The 19,540-nt window shown below is 53.6% G+C and overlaps 1 protein-coding gene across 7 annotated transcripts in view; it reads right to left on the bottom strand.

Moving 5' to 3' along the window:
* The window catches only part of KCNN3 (potassium calcium-activated channel subfamily N member 3), a 177,645-nt gene that overhangs the window by 104,918 nt on the left and 53,187 nt on the right, over positions 1-19,540 (bottom strand). For all 7 annotated transcript variants that reach the window (XM_089299891.1, XM_089299889.1, XM_089299886.1 and 4 more), the window contains exon 2: positions 8,549-8,644. In XM_089299891.1, coding sequence (XP_089156017.1) covers positions 8,549-8,638 — 90 coding nt within the window. In that variant the 5' untranslated portion in view covers positions 8,639-8,644. The remainder of the gene's footprint in view (positions 1-8,548; positions 8,645-19,540) is intronic.

Genomic DNA, 19,540 nt, shown 5'->3' with positions numbered 1-19,540 from the left:
GCTCCTGGCTTTGATCAGCTCAACTCCAGCCATTGCACACATTTGGGGAGTAAACCAGCAAATAGAAGATTCTCTCTCTCTCTCTCTCTCTCTCTCTCTCTCATTCTGCCTTTCAAATAAAATAAAGTAATCTTTAAAAACAAACAGGCCGGCTCACTAGGCTAATCCTCTGCCTGCCGCGCCGGCACCCTGGGTTCTAGTCCCAGTTGGGACGCCGGTTCTGTCCTGGTTGCTCCTCTTCTAGTCCAGCTCTCTGCTATGGCCCGGGAGTGCAGTGGAGGATGGCCCAGGTCCTTGGGCCCTGCACCCTCATGGGAGACCAGGAGGAAGCACCTGGCTCCTAGCTTTGGATCGGCGCAGCGCGGGCCTCAAAGCGCCAGCCATAGCGGCCACTTGGTGGGTGAACCAACGGAAAAAGGAAGACCTTTCTCTCTGTCTATGTGGCCCATGAGGCCGCCACCAGATATTTCCTTGTTGAGAGTCTCTTAAAGTACAGACAGGCCAGACCCCATGAGAAGCAGCCGCCTCCAGCCTGTGCTTCCCTTTGCCCCCACTTTGAAGTGCTCAGGCCAGCTCTGGCCCAAACACGCAGTCTCTGCTCTTGGTGAATTCAAGGCTCAGCATCGCCCCGCTGGGAAACTTGCCCCGTCCTCCCAGGAGATGCGCTCTGCACCTTCCACGGAAGGCCCACACCTGTCACCAGCCCTGTCTCCAGCACACCTCAGCTGACAGGGCTTGTGACCCTGGTCCCAGTGGACCAAGGTCTAGCACAAAGCAGCTCCCAAAGGTAGACATTTTTTCTGAACGATTTCTGTGTTCTCTGTACCTGGCATGAAATAGTCCTGTGATAAATGATCATGGAATAACTAAATAAATGGGCTCATTATTTTTATAAATTATATTGGGATTAGTTAATTTACAGAGGTTGGTCCAGGGCTCTCCTGTCTCTCAGTGCCAGATCACCTTATAGGTGAGTTTGGGGTGTAACTCGAGGCCACTCTCTCTTATAGGGAAAACAGAGGGTGAGGCACAGAGCACAGAGTGTGGCTCAGCCTGAGCCATCCTGACGAGAGATGCCACTAACTCTCTCAGCCCTGGGGACCAGGGGCACCTGGCCTGGGGCACTCCTGCAGGGCAGCCACTGGAGTACCTGTGACAGCATGTTACATACCCCAGGAGGACGCTCCCACCCACGGAACAGTCATGCTGCCGGGTGAGCCTTTTTATACAATGAGCTGGCTCTTGAATATAATTTATGTCCTATAATTGGAAGTAATTTCCCTGTCCACTGAGACCTCTATTGGTATTTAATAAAAATATCCACTTCCTATAGTTAATAAATGAAATGTCTCCCCTCTTTTTGGTCCCTTATGTTTCAAATTTGTGAGGCTGAAGGCTTGCATCTTGGTGTTCACATGTTGTTTCAGGAAGACTGAAGAAGCCTCTGGAAGCTAACCTTGAGGTGACGGGCACCCCTGAACCAGAGTGGGTAGCCCGGCCCAGCAATGACACGAATGCCTTTCACCATGACCATGGCCATAGCCACAAGGTGAAATAAATGACCTCTGAAGTTCCCATCCAGGCACAGGGCGCTGGAAGTGCTGTGTTCTAACCTGGGTCTACAGCAGCCCCGATTTCATTCAACAAGCAATAGGGAACATCCAGGCACTGGTCTGGATGCTGCCCCCACCCACTGCAACTTTAATAAGGACATCAGGGCCCTGCCCCACTCCTCTGGATATAGGTGGATCTGACCCTACCCTGTCCCCAGTCACCAAGCCAGGCTGCATGCTCCTGTACCAGAAGCTGTGCCCTCTGACTTCTTTGAACCTAACTCTGACCCTCCTGGTCTCACTTGCAGGCTCTTCTTACTCTGCCTACTCTGGGCTGTGGTCATCCCTCTAGGGATCTGCCCTGTGCCCTCCTCTCATCTCACTGGCCCCTGCACATCTAGCCCTCAAACTCAAAGTATCCAAAACTGAACTATTGCCATTCCCCACCTTGACCTCCTCCTGTGGTTTTAGTGGCAATGAATGCTGCTCCCAGCCATGGTTACCCAGTAACTCCCAGACTCCTCTCTCCCTGCAGGTAGCGCCTCCATCCCAGTCCTACCAATTCCACTTGCTCAACAGCTCTCTCACAGCCCCTCCTGGGCCTGCTCTTGCTCTGGCTCAGGACCTCGTCACCTGCTATAGTTTGAATGTCCCCACCAAGACTCATGTTAAGATTTAACCTCCATTGTGAGGTGGGCCAGGTGGGGCCCTTAAGAGGTGAGGAAGTCGTGAGTGCAAATCTATTCGCAGATTAATGGGCTGTTTCAGGTGTGAGTGGACATTGCTAGAGTTTGGCTCTCTCTTGTATGTGCCCACTGCACTGTCTTGGGACTCTGCAGGGTCCCCACCAGCAAGGCCCACACCAGGCACAACCCCCAAACTTTGGGCCTTCCAGCCTCTAGATCCAACTGTGAGTGAAATAAACCTTTATTTTTCATAAGTTGCCCAGACGGTGGTATGTAGCCATAGCAACAGGAAACAGACCAGGGCACCACCCTCGCCCAGACCGTGGTAACCAACCTGCTTCTGTCTTCCTGCCCCTGAAACTGGCCTTTCTAGCATTTGTGCACGGCTGCTAGGGAGCTCTAAGATGCAGATTTGGAGCCCGTGTTGTGGTATAGCGGGTAAAGCTGCCACCTGCAATTGACATCCCATATGGGCATCAGTTTGAGTTGCAGCCGCTCTACTTTTGATCCAGCTCCCTGCTAATGGCCTGGCAAAAGCAGCAGAAGATGGACTCACACTATCCACGTAGGAGAACTGGAAGAAGCTCCTGGATGCTGGCTTTGGACTGGCCCAGCACTGGCTGCTGTGGCCATCTGGGGAGTGAACTAGCAGATAGAAGATCTCCCTCCCTGTATCTCTGACTTTCAAATAAATAAATAAATATTTTTTAAAAGATATATTTATTTATTTGATAGGTAGAGTTATAGACAGTGAGAGGAAGAGACAGAAAGGTTTTCCATCCTCTTGTTCACTCCCCAAATGGCCCCAACAGCCAGAGATGGTCTGATCTGAAGCCAGGAACCAGAAGCTTCTTCCAGGTCTCCCACCCAGGTGCAGAGGCCCAAGCACTTGGGCTATCTTTTACTGCTTTCTCAGGCCACAGCAGAGAGCTAAATCAGAAGAGGAGTAGCTGGGACTAGAACCGGTGCCCATATGGGATGCTGGCACCGCAGGTGGAGGATTAACCTACTGGGCCACAGTGCCAGTCCCAATAAATTAATCTTTTTAAAAAAGCAGATCTGGGGCAGGCATCTAGGGCAGTTGTTAAGATGCCTGTATCTCATATGGATGGCCTGGGTTCGAATCCTAGCTCAGCTTTCAATTCCTGCTTCCTGTTAATTTGCACCCTGGGAGAAAGCAAGTAGTTGAGTCCCTGCCATCCAGGTACAAGACCCAGATTGAGTTTCAAACTCCCAGCTTCGGCCCCACAGCCCCTGTGGGCACTGGAGAATGAACGAGCAGATGGGAGCACTCTCTCTCCCCACTTCCCCCCCACCACCTGTCAAATAATTTTTAAATTATAAAATGCAAGTCATCTTTCTCCCCAGCTTGAAACCTTTTCATGGCTCCTGCTGCTGCCCACGGGACATTCTAAAACCCTTTAGCAAGGCCGACTGGTTCCTACTGGGCCTGCCCCCTCCGCAGCACACCCACCCCACTGCCCAGTGCCTTGCCTTCACAGTTTCCCATCTCAGGGCCTCTGTTTGTGTGGAGACCCCTGCTGGGGACATTATCTCCACCCTGACTGCCAGGCAAACCCAACCTCATCAAGGCCGAGCTGTTCCACATGTGTTAATTTGATGTGAGCAGCAACCCTTCGCAGTGGGTACTAGTGTCAGTCCCATTTTACAGAAAGGAAACCGACTAACAGGGACTAAGACATTTGCTAATGGCCGCCATACACCTTAAAATGTGACAAACAGCATGATTTAAGCCCAAGCTGGGTTTCCTGAAGTCCACGTTCTTCCAGGATGGCCCCAAAAGCCTTAATTAGAGCTGTCGATCCTCTAAGAGGTAGCAAGCCGGAGAGACCACGGCCATTTCAGGGTTTCTGAGAGCTGAGCTCCCGCCCCAGGCTCTGCAGAGTGGAGCCTCATTAAACACGTACTGAATGAATGACAGAGCTTGGCCAGCGGGAGGAAGGAGGGGGTAAGGGAGGGATGGAGTTCACTCCTTTACAGCAGGAGGGGCCCTGGGTATCTGCAGCCTAGGGAGGGAGGCTGGCACTGCCAACATGGAAGTTGTTGGTGACAGAAGAAAAACGCAGGAGAGAATGGGCTCTTCAAGGACAGCACGGTTCTCAAAGTCTCAGCAAATGCACGAAGTGCACTGTTTTCCGTATTTTCCTCTCTTTCCGGGACTCCCAGGCTGAGTGTTTGGAAGCCACGCGCAGAGGAGACTGAGAAGCTACGGGGCCGCCAGCGACTGACACAGGCGCCTTCTCTGCCCGGCTCCTGGGGCAGAACAGGACTGGGGGCAACTCCTAGGGAGGCCATCTCCTCTCTGCTGCCCCTCAGTAGAGGAACCGCCGCAAGGGGGATGCGGAGGTGGCCAGGGTCCTTGGAGAGGACACATTCAAGGACACAAGGGTGGGTGGGGCCGTTAAGAGGAGATCGCCAGGGCTCCTCCCCTCCAGCACAGGGCTGGGCCTTTAGAAGAGAGGCTCCAGGACTGGTCGGCCTCACCTGCCCTGCCCCCTGGCTTCCACCTTCCGCCATGTGAGGACCCGGCACTCACGCTCTCTGGCGGCTGCAGTGACAGGCGCCATCTTGGGAGCTAGCAGCAGCCCTCGCCAGACAACCGTGCCCGCTGCCGCCTGGGTCTTGCACTTGCCAGCCCCTGGAACTGTGAGACATACATACCCAGGCTGGGCCATTTTCTTATGGCAGCAGAAATGGGCTCAGACTGGCGGAACAGCCCAAGCCTGGGATTCCTTGGCTTTAAGCCAGAGTTTGAGTCATCCAACAGCATTTTGGAATTCTTCCTCATAAGAAGAAGTCATCTAAACACAAATAGGAACAATGTTCTAGAAGGTACCCCCCCAAGCCTCACACCTGTGGTGGCCAGGGTTGGGGACAGTCATTTGGTCTCTGCTAAAAGGCAGCCAAGTGACCAGCCCCTGCCTCAGAGTGCACTAGCTGGCTTACCCTGCAGAAGGGGCTCTCCCAGCTGTGGCCTCCAGAGACCCTCTGTGGGTCCCCCGGGATAGCCCTTTCCTCCACGCTCAGGAGGCAAGTTGTTAGCCAGCTGAGCGGCCAGACCGAACCAGAGAATTACAAAGTTGGGGGCTTGGGATGCCTAATTGCCAGATGAAGAAAGTGAGGCTCCAGATCATAGGCCAGTGAGTGCTGTAACCAGCTGTGAAAACCAGAGCCCTTTCATTAAACACATGCTGCAAACACCTGCTCCTTGTAAGACACTGTGGGTCCCTGGAACAGGGAGATCAATGACATCACTGTCCCTGCACTGGGGGAGAGAGAGGCCAAAGGGGAAAACACCACATGGCTGGACAGGGCCCCTACAAGGTAGGAGCAAGCCCTTCCTCCTGCAGGCCATCTGGACCCGAAGCAGTCCCATTTCCCTCTGACTGAAGGCGGTCCCGCTAGGAGCAGAAAGAACACCTTATGGGAAAAGCAAGAGGCCCAAAGGGAGCCAGGTGCAGGTGACTGTTCTCACATGACTAAGGGTATGGGGGGTGGGGGGAGGAAACAGGGGCGGGTTTAGGGGCTGGGTGATGGGGACTGGCAGTGCAGACAGAGCCAGGCCAGTACCAGGCAGGCATGACCATCCAGAGGCCCAGCTGGTACACAATGAAGCCCATTTAGAAACGGGGGTGGGGTGGGGTGGGGTGGGGCGGCGGCGCTGTGGCGCAGTGGGTTAAAGGCCAGCATCCCACTGGGCGCCGGTTCAAGTCCTGACTGCTCCACTTCCCATTCAAGCTCTCACTATGGCCTGGGAAAGCAGTAGAAGATGGCCCAAGTCCTTGGGCCCCTACACCTATGTGGGAGACCCAGAAGAAGCTCCTGGCTCCTGGCTTCGGATCAGCGCAGCTCCAGCCATTGCAGCCAATTGGGGAGTGAACCAGTGGATGGAAGACCTCTCTCTCTCTCTCTGCCTCTCCTTCTCTCTCTCTGTTAACTCTTTCAAATAAATAAATCAATCTTTAAAAAAAAAAAGAAAAAAAAAGCAGTGAGACAGAGGTCACAGGAAAGGGACCAAACTCTCCATTTCATGAAAGTTCATTCTGGGTTCAACACTATTCACAACCTCCTTAAGAGGTCAGCAAATTTGGGGCGGGTGTCATGGTGTCTCAGGTTAAGCCACCACTTGTGACACTGGCATCCCATATTGGAGTGCCAGTTCAAGTCCCAGCTGTTCCACTTCCAGCCCAGCTCTTACTAATGCACCTGGGAGGGCAGCAGCAGATGGCTCAGTGCTTCCCTGCCACCCACACAGGAGACCCAGAGGGAGTTCCAGCCTCCTAACTTTAGCCTGGTCCAGCCCTGCTGGGAAAGTTTAACAAAGTGGGTGATGGCAATGTAACTCCCTTACTTCCTATGGGGAAACTGAGACCCAGAGAAGCTGCTACCAGCCCAAGGTCATTCAGGCTGAAGTGTCTGAGTTGGGGTTTAACGCTGAAGATTTCACTTTGTTTTCCAGAGTGTCGAACCAAGATCAGTGACCCAGGCAGCATCCCCCACAGCCCACGGTTGGGCTGAACCTCATATTGACCGTGAACTAAAGATGGGGAATGGGTACCTGGCATCAGGACAGAACACTGCAGCTGGGCCAGACCAGATCTGAGGCTGCTGGTCCCAGATGAGGAAGTAGGACCCCAGGAGAATCAGGGAGGGACACCTGGCTCTCATCACCCCAGTGTTTGCAACGGGAAGAAGACACAGGCTCAGCAGGACCACTGTGCGGGCTGAGGCTGGTAACTGCTCAAGCCTGGGTCCTAACTGAGTTTTGGCATCCTTTTTCTTTTGGCCTGTGTGAAACCGTCCTGCTCCGGTCAGGATGATATATACAGTAGCATAGATTCTCTAGGGATGACAACATGGGCACCCCAGGGATTGAGGGACAACCTGGGTCCCCTGGCTGGTCTTGGGTGGGGAAGGACACAGCCTGGAGTCCCAACTGTCAGTTCCTGTGCTTTCTTGGTTCCTTGGCCTGGTTCTTCCCTGCCTGTACTTCTGGCTCTGTTCTGGGGTTCGCTAGACAATGGTCTGGGTTAAAGCCCACCAGCTTCATCCAGTTCCAGTTCCATGAAGGAAGCTGCCTGGTGGTGCCTGGGACTCTCAGCCCACGGAGCACAGCTTCGAGCATCTGCAACTCTCCAAGAACTGGAGCATCCCGGCATCTAGATCAGTGTCCTTCGGTCCTCAGAGACTGGAGCCCCGCCAAGGCTTCTGCATCCTGGCCAGCCACAATGGCCCCGACACAGCCCGAAGGCAGAGCCTCTCTCTAGGAGGAGGCAGCCCTCACAACCCTGCATCCGCACAACTGCTCCGCCCGCAAAACACTGGGTAACAAAAGGGCCTGGATTTGAATACGTTGGAGAACAGCACTCCCCCAATACACCTCGTGCCATCTTTACCACCTCCCAGCAAAGTCGGCACAAAGCCCCCATGGTCCAGACGAGGAGACTGAGGCCCGGGAAGTCACAGAGCTGGCCACGGACACGCCGCGAGAAGAGGTCGTGGCCGAGACTCGACCCCAGTTTTTCTGACTCTGAGTTCTGGTCTTTGTCAATCTCTCGCCTGCTGTCCAGATGTGAATCCATCCCTGCTACTCCCGCCAAATGGCTGGGATGGCTTCCAGATTCACACACACGTGAGGAAAAACATCTGGGTAAGCAGCATGATACAGCAGAGCAGGTCAGCCTGCAGGGCTGGGTGACAGAGGACTCACTGTCACAAGAAGCTGCCTCGGCTCTGCCCGCTCCAGTCTCACCCTCCCAGCCCATGCCGAGCAATCCCCCTGGGTCAGCCACCCAGCCCACGTTTGTGTGGGTGCCACGTCCCACCCGGGCAGCAGGAAACAGAGGCCCACTCAACCACGTGAGACTTCTGTCTGGAAATGGATGCCTCCCTCCCCGGTGCTGTTTGCTGCTGGGTGCGTGCGCCTGTCTCACTGATGAGGGGATGGACTCAGTGGCTCAAGCTCAGAAAGGATTCAGCGAGAGACAGCACAGCTCCCCAGGGTCCATTCGAGCACAGTGACGCTAAACGAGGGTCCGAAGCAGAACAGCCCCCCAACTGCTAAGCCATGTCTGCCTCCAAGATCTCCCCACGAAGATGATGTCACATTTGTTTAAAGACAGAGGGCGGCCTCTCAACTCCTTCTCTGGCTAGGGCCACAATGGGAAGAGAAGAAACACCATCTTGTGAAGTCACCCGAGGAGCTGCCTAGAGGGGGAATTTCTGGGGTGGGGATGGGCTTATCCAGAGCAAGGCCCCTGAGTGATGGGTGGGCGTGGGCACACCTACCTGGACTTCACGTGTGTGGTAGGCGATGATCAAACCCAAAAGGATGATGGTAGACAGACTGATAAGGCATTTCAAGGCCAACGAAAACATGGAATCCTGCAGGAGAAATGGAAAGAGAGGGTTAGGGAGGGCCAGAAAAGAGCGTCTCTCTTTCTTCCAAGGCTGTGTGAAGGGGAAGGAGTACGACAAAGGACACTTGTCACCAGCCTTTCCTGGTCGCCGCCCACAGCACCGAGTTAGCCTGAGCCAGAGTCCCGGCTGCTCTACATCCGACCCAGCTCCCTGCTAATCCGCCTGGGAAAGCAGCAGAAGATGACCCAAGTCCTTGGGCCCCTGCCACCCATGTGGGAGACCTGGATGGAGTTCCAGGCTCCTGGCATCACTGAATCAGCGGATGGAAGATTCTTCTCTTTGTCTCTATGACCCTGCCTTTTAAATAAATAAATAAATATTTAAATAAGAAATCATACTGCATCGCCAGGATGAACTCTATTCGGACATGATGTATTATGCTGGTTACACATGGCTAGATTGTTTCTGATGTGTTACTTAGAATGTTCATCCCCATGCTCATAAGTCCTCTGGACCTAATTCCTTTTGGTGCCACTATTATATGGTGTGGACATTATTAACACTTTGCCATCGTGGGTCTCTGTTTTCTCTTATAAAACTGAACCAGAGGATTTCCAAAGCCCCTTATGGCTCTGATAACTCAGGAATGGATGAGAACGTCCTGGAAGCTGCTCTCCTCTCCTGGCTTAGGCCAAGGGCAGCAGAGCAGCTCCTGGAGAGAGAAGATACAGGAAGCACAGGAGCAGAGGGGGGTCATGGGCAGGAGAAGTCCTCAGGGGGCCCTCCTGCTGGAGATGGGGGGAGGAACAGGGGTGGCCATGTGACCTTCACTGCAGCCATCCAGCCCCAGGGCGGCTTAGAGAGCCTGTAGCTGTGTGATTAGCAGCATGAGCTTGGCACTGCGCTGCTGGGGCCAAGCCCTGACTTAGCCACTTGGAGCTACATGACCTTGGGCTGCTTACTCCACCACTCTGCCTTTGACTGCCTCACACGTCAGGTGGAAAGGGAGCTAGTCTGTGTGAAGTGCCCAGAACAGGGCCTGGCTGGGTACATGCCAGCTGTGTTGTCGGGAACTGCATATCCTCCACAAATCAGAGCACCTGGGTTGTAGCATGGTGCACTCCTGAGCATGTGGAAGCCTGAAATGAAGATGCCTTCCAGCCCCAGGGGGTGGGAACACAGGCCTGAGTGAAGGCAGCAGAGGAGGTCCAGGCAGCATTAGCAAGCTTTCCTCGTGTGATGGCCCTATGCTCTGTCCTGAGAGTTCACTCCACCTAAGAAACAGCCCCAGGAGCTCACCAGTATGCGTGATGGCTGCAAAGCACTCTAGGGTTTACAAAGGGGCTTCACAAACTTGTTCCCATCTACCCTCACAATAGCCCCTTGATGTACCCTTGCTTTATAGATGTTACAGACGGAAGCTCAAGGAGTGCGTGGCTTGGGCCAGGGCTCAGTGTCAGCACCTCCAACTCCCCACTAGCCCTCAGGCCCACTCTGTAGCGGGGAGCAGAAGAGAAACATGCAAAATATCCACTTAAACAGACCTGAATGACAGTTTATGATGGTGGTGGAAGAGGTTCAAGTGAAACCTAGAGCTGGGGGAGCCCAAGGGAGGGCACTGTCACCCCAGATGGTCAGAGAAAGCACTAAGGGCGGGCATGAGACGCAGCTAAGAATTGCACGGAAGGGCTCTGCAGCCCACCAGGGCAACCGTGAGAACAAGGAAGGACCTGGGGTGAGAAGCAAGGGCTGCCAGATGCCCAAGTCCATGCCCTCAGCCAGCCCATGTGGGTGGAGGCAGAGTGAAAGCCGCCTTCCTGGTGTTTGTCAACCCCACCATTCATCTCTTCGCTACAGCCCCTGAGGTCCCTGTCGTGCCAGGCACAAGCTGGCTCTGGGGATGTGTGGGAGAACTCATGAAGTAACTCATCTGCTCACAGCAATTTCAACCGCTTCTCATTTGTCGAGTGCTTAGGAGATCTCCAACAGTGTGCAAGAGGCCGTGGATTGCAGAGGGGCCCCGCCCACCAGAAGCTACTGACTTTCCACACTGCCTTTGGAGAAAGGTTTCCACCCAGTGCTGCCCACAGGTTGTTCCAAACATAAGCCACGTAATTCACACAGCCACCCCCAGAACCAGGTGAGTCTTGGACGAGCTACAAAGGACAAATGGTGTGACCAACTTGAAGACTAGTTATCAGTCCCTTGAACACGATGTAAGGGGTCGTATCTATATTGGTTATATTACAGAGTGAGATTTCTATCTCTTTGCTATCCCTGAGTAGCTGGTCTGTGACAGGCAGTACGTCAGGATTTAATGCATATTCAATCACAAGTTTTCCTCTGGTATCTTCCATGTCCCACTGTTTAACAAACTAGAGCAGCACACCCGTCCAGGGATACCTAAGTGGGGCTGGTGCTGTGTTGGCCCAGTGTGAGCCCAAAGGAAAGCAGAACATAGCTCCAGCCTTTAAGAAGGTCCCAGTGGCCGGCGCCTCAGCTCAATAGGCTAATCCTCTGCCTATGGCGCCGGCACTCCGGGTTCTAGTCCTGGCCGGGGCGCCGGATTCTGGCCAGCTCTCTGCTGTGGCCTGGGAGTGTAGTGGAGGATGGCCCAAGTGCTTGGGCCCTGAGCTCACATAGGAGACCAGGAGAAGCACGTGGATCCTGGCTTTGGATCAGCACGGTGCACCGGCTGCAGTGGCCATTGGGGGGGGGGGGTGAACCAACAGAAAAGGAAGACCTTTCTCTCTCTCTCTCTCTCACTGGCCACTCTGCCTGTCAAAAAAAAAAAAAAAAAAAAAAAAAAAAAAAAAAAAAGGTCCCAGTCTTCAAAAGCACGGCTTGATGCCCCAAGCTCCAGCCCAACCACGAGGCCCACGTGGGGCTGAAGAGCAGGCAGTGAGCTCAGGAGGCTCCGACTATTTTAGGAGCAAAACTCCCACAGGAATGAACCAGGGGGAGCACACGACGTTTTCCAGCCAGAAATGACCATAACGTTCTTCTCAAAGGGGTCTAAAGGCATCTGGGGAGCATCATGCCTCCCCCGGGGAAGGATCTGGGATCAGCTGCACAGTGCAACCTCTAATTTATTTCCTTGGGCAGAAATTAAGTGAAATCAGAATCCAAGTCTATTTCCATCACTTTTAGAGGAAGAGGGAAAGGGAAAGCGGCCAGAAGCTGTCTGCTCTCCCTTGAACCTTTCCATTTGTCCTAAAACTCCAAGTCTTCACATTAAGAGGCAACTCCCATTTGCTTCCCAACCTGGGCTGGGGCACCCTCCTGGACCAGCTCAAGCCTCAGGGGGACTCAGCCGTGCACCAGGCCAACGGGGTCCCGCGACCCTTTACAGATTGCCTTGATTCTTGATTTAATTTTTAAAATCACCCATTTTTAATCACCAGAAAGCACGTCAAAGCAATCTGGCTGGACTGGAAATGTTTTCTGTTCGTTAAAATGTTGAATTATCATCTTTTCTTTGCTGCCTGAACTCCAATGAAGCATGAAATTGATATAGTTCTTTGGGTGATAGCAGCAAGACATGACTGGCTAATTAGCTGCCACCAACCCCACAGTAGGACACTTGCCACACCTGCCGTGCCCCACTTACGCTCAACTGAGGGCCGAAAAGAGACACCTGGACCTGGGTGGGGAGTCCTGTGCTCTACAGTGACTTTCAACAGCAGAGTGATAATCCTTAACCCACAGGAATGCTTAAGAATTGTGTCCCATTTGATGAGAATCACTTTTTAAAGCCATTTATTCCTAAATACCCCAGAATTCAAGCAGTTAATTTAAGACCACCATGATGGAACACTATGTAGCCACTAAAAAAAAAAAAAAGAAGAAAAAGAAAAGAAAAGAAAAAGAAAAGCTTTTGGGTAAAATAGTTGAAGATGGCTGGCGCCATGGCTCGCTTGGTTAATCCACTGCCTGTGGTGCCGGCATCCCCTATGGGCGCCGGGTTCTAGTCCCGGTTGCTCCTCTTCCAGTCCAGCTCTCTGTTGTGGCCCGGGGAAGGCAGTGGAGGATGGCCCAAGTACTTGGGCCCCTTTGCCTGTGTGGGAGACCAGGAAGAAGCACCTGGCTCCTGGCTTCGGATCCGCTTAGCTCTGGCAGTAGCGGCCATTTGGGGAGTGAACCAACAGAAGGAAGACCTTTTTCTCTGCCTCTCTCTCACTGTCTAACTCTACCTGTCAAAAAAATTTAAAAAAAAAAGATTCATGACATAATATCAAGTGAAAACTCAGACCCCAAAACTGTATGGGTAGCATATTTCCAATTTTTTTTTTACTTTTTCCACATAGAAAAAATTGTGAGGCTACATGAAATGTCTCGAGGTACTGTAGTGTCTTTCTTATTGTTGTTTTTTCCTCAAAATCCCTACAGAGAGAACCTGCTATTTTTATAATCATAAAAGTTGTCTGTTTCAAATGTGAACCCCGGACTATTAGAAAGGGGCTTCCACGTGGAAGCCCTCCCTGTGACGCTGCAAGCACGCAGCCTGGGGCAGCTGTCAGAACACACATGGGGATAAAGGACTCGAAACTTTGGCCTTCTAAACACGATTACATGCCCTCTGTGCCCACTTCCTACTATCACGCTATAAAATGTTGGGACACACATCTCCTATCAGAGCGCTGGTTCTAGTCCCAGCTGCTCTGCTTCTTATCCAGCTTCCTGCTAATGAACCTGGGAGACAGCAGGTGATGCCTCAAGTATTTGGGTCCCTGCCACCCACGTGGGAGAAACAAATTGAAGCTTTAGGCTAGCCCGGCCCTAGCTGTTGCAGGCATTTGAGGAGTGAACCAGCAGATGGAAGATCTATCTCTCTCTCCCACTCTGTCACTCTGCCTTTCAAACAAGTAGCATTTTTTAAAATGGTCACAGTACTAAACTCACAACACAAAGTGACACCCCCCAGCAAGTTGGGCAGGGTCCTTTGGAACCCTGGGACTGGGCAGATTCACTCCACCTGGGATGAGTTTGCGGCTTCACGTGATTCCCAGTCTACCAGAATCCACAGAATAATATGTTGATTCTGTATGAGCTCCACCATCTTCTCAATGTTTTGAGTATAACAGGTGCTTAATAAGTGCTTCTTGAAACTACTTGGTACTTCATCTTTACCCAACATTTTTTGAGTGCCTATAAGTATCAGCTCCTAGAATATGCCTTCTGCACACTTAACCTCAAATCTTCACCCTACATACAAGGTCATATGAATGGTGAAAAGCAACTGAGGATCCAGAGATGGCTTGACTTTTCCAAGGTCATACACTAGCCCAGATTTTAGCTATGGGCCCAATTTTTCTATAGACCACACTTGCCCCTACTCTCAAAACAACGCGGGTTCCCACATGAGATACTTCCTGACCCACTGGTAGAGTCTGGCTACCCTGTCAGGGGTACTGGCAGGGTGGGAGGAGGGACCAGGTTCCTGAGAGACGCCCCCATCTGCTCCCAGCCATGAGCCAGCCCTTCACAGCCCTGGGACTCCTCAATGACCACAGTAACCTGGAAGAAGGCACACCTCCAGGAGTCTCGCTGCAAACCGGGCCTTGCCCCCCAACTACCGAGAGGTCAGGTCACCTGTCTGTGGGCATGACCCATAAACGGCAACGTCAAGACTGGAAGAAGCCAGCTTTTACCCCCAGCTCTGCCTGTCTTCAGACCCTGTACCCCACCCCGTACCAATGCCTTGCTCCTCCTGGCAGGTCTGGCTGGCCCCTCCAATTTCTGCAGTGAGGCCTCTGCCTCCCGCGGGGCCGTGCCGAGCGTGATGGAGTGTGTTCCCGGCCTCCGAGCCAGCCGTATAAATTGCTCTCCTGGCCTGCCTCGTAGCTTCCAAAAGCAGCCCAGAATCATAATGATGACAGTAGATCTTCCCCGAGACTGTGAAGTCCTAAATGTGGTTTATTGTTTGGTACATTGGGAAAAACAAAAACTATGCTTCAGGCAGAGTGTGGGGGCAGGGAGGGGCGCTGAGCCCCAGTGAAATATTAGCTTAACCAATTGAAGGGTGTGCAGGATCCTTCTGCAACTAAACCAAAATGTGTGTGCATGTGAATGCGCACGTGTCTACACACATGTAATCCATTCATGATTTCGGGCCCCTGCTGGAGCCCCCAGAAGGAAAACGACAACACCTGCAGCCTGTATTTACTGAACTGAGGTCCGATGTGCCTCTCTGGCATCACTGTATTTTGTGTTTTCAATCTGGGAAATAGGCCGGCGCCGCAGCTCAACAGGCTAATCCTCCGCCTAGCGGCGCCAGCACACCGGGTTCTAGTCCCAGTCGGGGCGCCGGATTCTGTCCCGGTTGCCCCTCTTCCAGGCCAGCTCTCTGCTGTGGCCCGGGAGTGCAGTGGAGGATGGCCCAAGTGCTTGGGCCCTGCACCCCATGGGAGACCAGGAGAAGCACGTGGATCCTGGCTTCGGATCAGCACAGCGCACCGACCGCGGCAGCCATTGGAGGGTGAACCAACGGCAAAAGGAAGACCTTTCTCTCTCACTGTCCACTCTGCCTGTCAAAAAAAAAAAAAAAAAATCTGGGAAATAATTGAATTAGAAATCCTGTCTAGGGGCCAGTGTTGTGGCGCAGTGGTTAAGCCACCACCTGAGACACTGACATCCTCTATGAGCACTGGTTTCAGTCCTAGATATTCCACTTCTGATCTCACTCCTTGCTAATGCACCCAGGAAGGCAGGAGGATGGCCTAATATGCCCGGACCCCTGCCACCACGTGGGAGACCCAGATGGAGTTCCAGGCTCTTGATTTCAGCCTGGCCCAGCCTTGGCTATTGTGGCCATTTGGGGAGTGAACCAGTGAATAGATCTCTCTCTCCTCCCTCTCCCCCTAATTCTGCCTTTCAAATAAATAAAAATTTTTTAAAAGAAGGCTCCTTGTGTAATAAGGGTCAGCTCTTCCACTCCACGCAGAGGCTGCGAAATTGAGTGATCTTCACCATCAGCCTAATACAGCGGCTCTGTAATGGTTGTCCTAATTAGACACTCTTGCTAATTAATGCTATGCAAATTAAGCCTGCCCCTCCTCCTCTGACAGGGGAGCCGGCTTTCCTGGGCACTGTTCTCCAGGGAGACTCACAGCTCCTTTCCTCAACCTGGCACCTTCACATCCGCGCCCAGCCACGGCCTCTCGCTTCCTCCACTGTCACCCTGCTCCTTTCTTGAGATCCCAGGCTCCTGTCTTTCACCCTCACGTGCAGATCTCAGCTCAGGCTCCTCCTGTCAGGTCGAGCTGCCAGATTTAATGACGCTCACAGGCCCTGCCAGAAGTTGACTGCTAGAATCCTAGTTTGGTCACTCATGGTCCAGGAGGCAGTCACCCAGGCCCTCAGCTTCCTTGGACTGCTGAGAGCAAGGGAAGCGGGTCATGCTGTCATCCTGGGATGCAGGGGGCCCTAGGGATCCTAGGGGGGCACCTGGATCTCCAACAGGCCTAAGAAGGAAAATGCTCCTGGACCCCAGATGCTTTATGACTGGGAGGGCACTGGAGGATGGGCCCTGGGCTTGGCAGCAGAGGGTCTCCACTTCACCACCATAAAAGCCTGGCCTTAGACAAGCCGCCTCACTCCCGTAGGCCCCAGTGCCCTGCAAAAGTAGACTCTCCACTGCATAGACCCTGAAGCGGGCTGGGCCGAGCACCTGTGGCCGTGGCACACATACAGGCCACAGGGACACCACAGACGTGTGAATACAAGACAGTAGCTGCAGACCCACCAGCACTGTCCTCTCCTCAAAGACAGCAAGATGAGTCTCCTAAATTTTAGCCATGGAGGATAACAGAAAACTTGCCTTGTCTCCTCCTAAATGGCATAGGATTTGAAGCCAAAATTCAAGTCATGTCTTTGCCACTTGCTGGCTGTGTGGCACTGGATGAGTCCCTTAACCTCTCTGGGCCTCTGAGTCCTTTTCTGCAAACCAGAACCCTGCCTTACTTTACTCACAGGTGTTGGAGACAGGGGAGATCACGTGCAGGAAAAACTCATTCTTTTTAACACAAGTACCCTTTGGCCATACAGACAGTGCAGAGAAAGTCAGCTGGCCTCCAGTCTGGAGCTGCTGAACACCCAGTGTCAGCATTTCAGAAACAATTTGCAGTAACGGCAAAGAAACAACCCCCACCAGGCATTTCAGAAAGACCCCTGGAGCAGCCTGGGTGAACCAAACATTGACGATTACACAGGACCTGGGTTGCCTGAGCACTTACTTCGTCCATGCACCTTGCTGGGCACCAGCAAAAAGCCAAAATGCCCCTCCAGCCCTATCCTGCTGAACCCAAAGCCCTCCCAGGAGCTCTTCCCAGCAGTCGCCCTGGGCACCATCACCACCCCCTCACCTTCACAGGGACAGCCCCCCCGCATCCCCTTCTGTAGATGGAGGTGCAGGGAAGGGGGCCCTGGAGGGCCAGTCAGGCTGGGCCACCTGGACTGACAGCCAAACCCACAAGCAGTTCCTTTGGGCTCGGATGACTGGGGAGTGGCGAGGGCCACTGGAGGTGACTCTGGAGAGGCAGTGAACCCGACCTTCCATCCTGAATGTGAGGGGAGGCCTGCAGGCCCCCCTGAGGGCACAGGGGGCTTCTGAGAGTGCCTTCCCCTTGGAGGGGCTGCATCCTGAGGACTCGGGCTGTGCCCCTGCTGGGTGTCCCCTGCAGCTGAGTTGCAAGGCCCAGCATCAGGAAGCCTTCCTGCCGGCCTGAGCCCCTGCTGGGGGTGATGGTGCATCTTGTGGGGGCCGGGGATGGGCTCAACCTTGCCACCACCTTTTCCTTCTTCCGTGGAGTTTCTGCTCTGGGCTCCGCCCCCAGCCCTGTGGCTGGGCATCCCTAGAGCTGAAGCTAAGTCAGCCACACCCCACTGTCACTCCCAGACATGACACGGGGCTGCTAGGAGTAACCCCAGCTCCACAACCACCCCCCTCAGTCATCTTCCCTGGGCTCCTTGCTTGTCCTGAGGCTGCCACGCCTGGTGGTCCCAGCCAGGGCACCCAGAGCACTGACAGCCATCAGACCCCACCCGAGCACTGACGCTGTGCACTGTGTCTACCCTCCAGGAGGCCGGGAGGCCAGGGTTACAAATTCTGCTCCTACGTGCCCATGCCTAGGCCATGGTCCACAATAGGTTGACAAACGTTAGCTGAATATTGGAGGTGCGAAGGAAGAGAGCCACTGAGAGACGTGCCAAGCGAGTAGGCACTTACTTCCCTCCTGAATTTCCTGATGCATGAAAACTCACAGGCATAACGCGAACAACAGTTAGCACCAGTGTGCACGGTGCCACCCGAATCAGAGCCTCAAACATCCACACGGGCCCACAAGAGGGATGAAGGCTCTGAGGCCAGAGTGGGTCAGGCACTGCCCACAGCTCCTGGTGGAGGAAGAGGAGGGGCTAGATCGGAACCTGGACGAGTCTAGCTCAGAGCCCCACCACTGGCAGGCCTGGCGGGAGTCTCAGGACAGGTAATGTCCACCTTGGAACTTCACCCTTCTGGACCCAGCCTTCCCAGCTGCGACTAACTCCCTGTCTTACTTGCTGCCCAGCACGGCCCCGGTGGTGGTGGGATAGAGGATGAACAGCCCGAGGTCCTGGCTGGGGGTTGGGTGGGGGTGAGGGGTCTAGGCAGGAAATGCTTCTGGAGTGAATGACATTTCTCTAGGGCCCTCCACTTTGTCACTTCCAGAGGAGATGGAACCTGGCACCTGAGGGACACCATAGGGTCCATCACATGGGCCGCCAGGCCCAGCTGAGGGTGGTCTGGGGACCCTCAGCAGAGGGTGGCCTGGCTCTTGAGTGGCCAGCGTGAGGACTAGGACTCCAGTCCAGAGGAAAGGGTCCTCCCCAGGTGGAGGCTCTCCCACCGGATGGAAGCAGGCAGGAAGATGTCATTTGGGAGACCACACTCCCAAAATATCAAGTTGTGTGGGTCACCCCCAAGGCCACAAACACCATTCCAATTAAGGAGATGGTTCCTTTCCAGGGCCTGGGCACAGGGGAACTGGCATCTCATGAATTCTCTACTGTGTGCTTACTCATAATTTATGTTCCTGCTCCACTTACAATATTGGCTAGGATTCCATGGGATTTAATCAATTTTTATTCCCTGCTCGCCATGTGTCAGGCCCTGTGCTAAGCGTGGGCGGGAGAAACACCCAGGATGAGGGCTTTGCTGCAGCCATAGTGGCCAGCAGCCGGCCCACCCAGCAGCCTGCTGGAGACAAAGCAAGGACTTCACTAACATCTGCTGGGTGGAAGAACGTGGATGGGACACACAGCCCCAACTCCTCAGCTCTGCACAGAGGCACAAGGAAACCAGAGAGGGCTTGTACCTGCCCAGACCCGCAGGGATTACGGAGGGAGGACAGAGGCCTACCAGGCACCCATGGCACAGCCACTTCTAGAGCAGCTCCGCCTCAGAACAATGAAGTCAAAATCTCTACAGGTGGGTCCTGGGCACCATCATTTGTAAAAAGATCTCCATGGACCCAACGTGCAGGCTAGGAATGGGAACTGCTGCTGAGAGCATACGAAAAGAGGCCCGAAGATGGAGGTAGCCATTGCAACCTTGAAACATCCCCAAACAGACTGTACACACATCAACAATGAAGCCCCAGAGTCTCGGAGTCGGAAGGAAACTGAGAAGCCACCTAGTGCATCAGTTCACCTCTATAAGATTGCTGGCATTTGGGCCTCAGTCGCTTGATTACCCCCAGGTACAGGGAACTCACTTCCTCACAAGACAGCCCTTAAGAGACTCTACTTGGGATGGCTCTGATTTTTACAAAAGTTTTTCTTCTGCTTTCTCGGTGCTTGGCCCCCAGAAAAGCTAAACAAGCCAATGTGTCTGGCATCCTACGTGCCCGCGCCAGCATCCTCGCCAGCTGATACTCACTCATG

This window comes from Oryctolagus cuniculus, chromosome 7 (assembly GCF_051225735.1).
Source record: "Oryctolagus cuniculus isolate XC-2025 breed Fujian yellow rabbit chromosome 7, ASM5122573v1, whole genome shotgun sequence".
NCBI classification, from domain to species: domain Eukaryota; kingdom Metazoa; phylum Chordata; class Mammalia; order Lagomorpha; family Leporidae; genus Oryctolagus; species Oryctolagus cuniculus.
The sequence above is the reverse complement of the archived record's forward strand: the minus strand, read 5'-3'. Positions and strand labels throughout refer to the sequence as shown.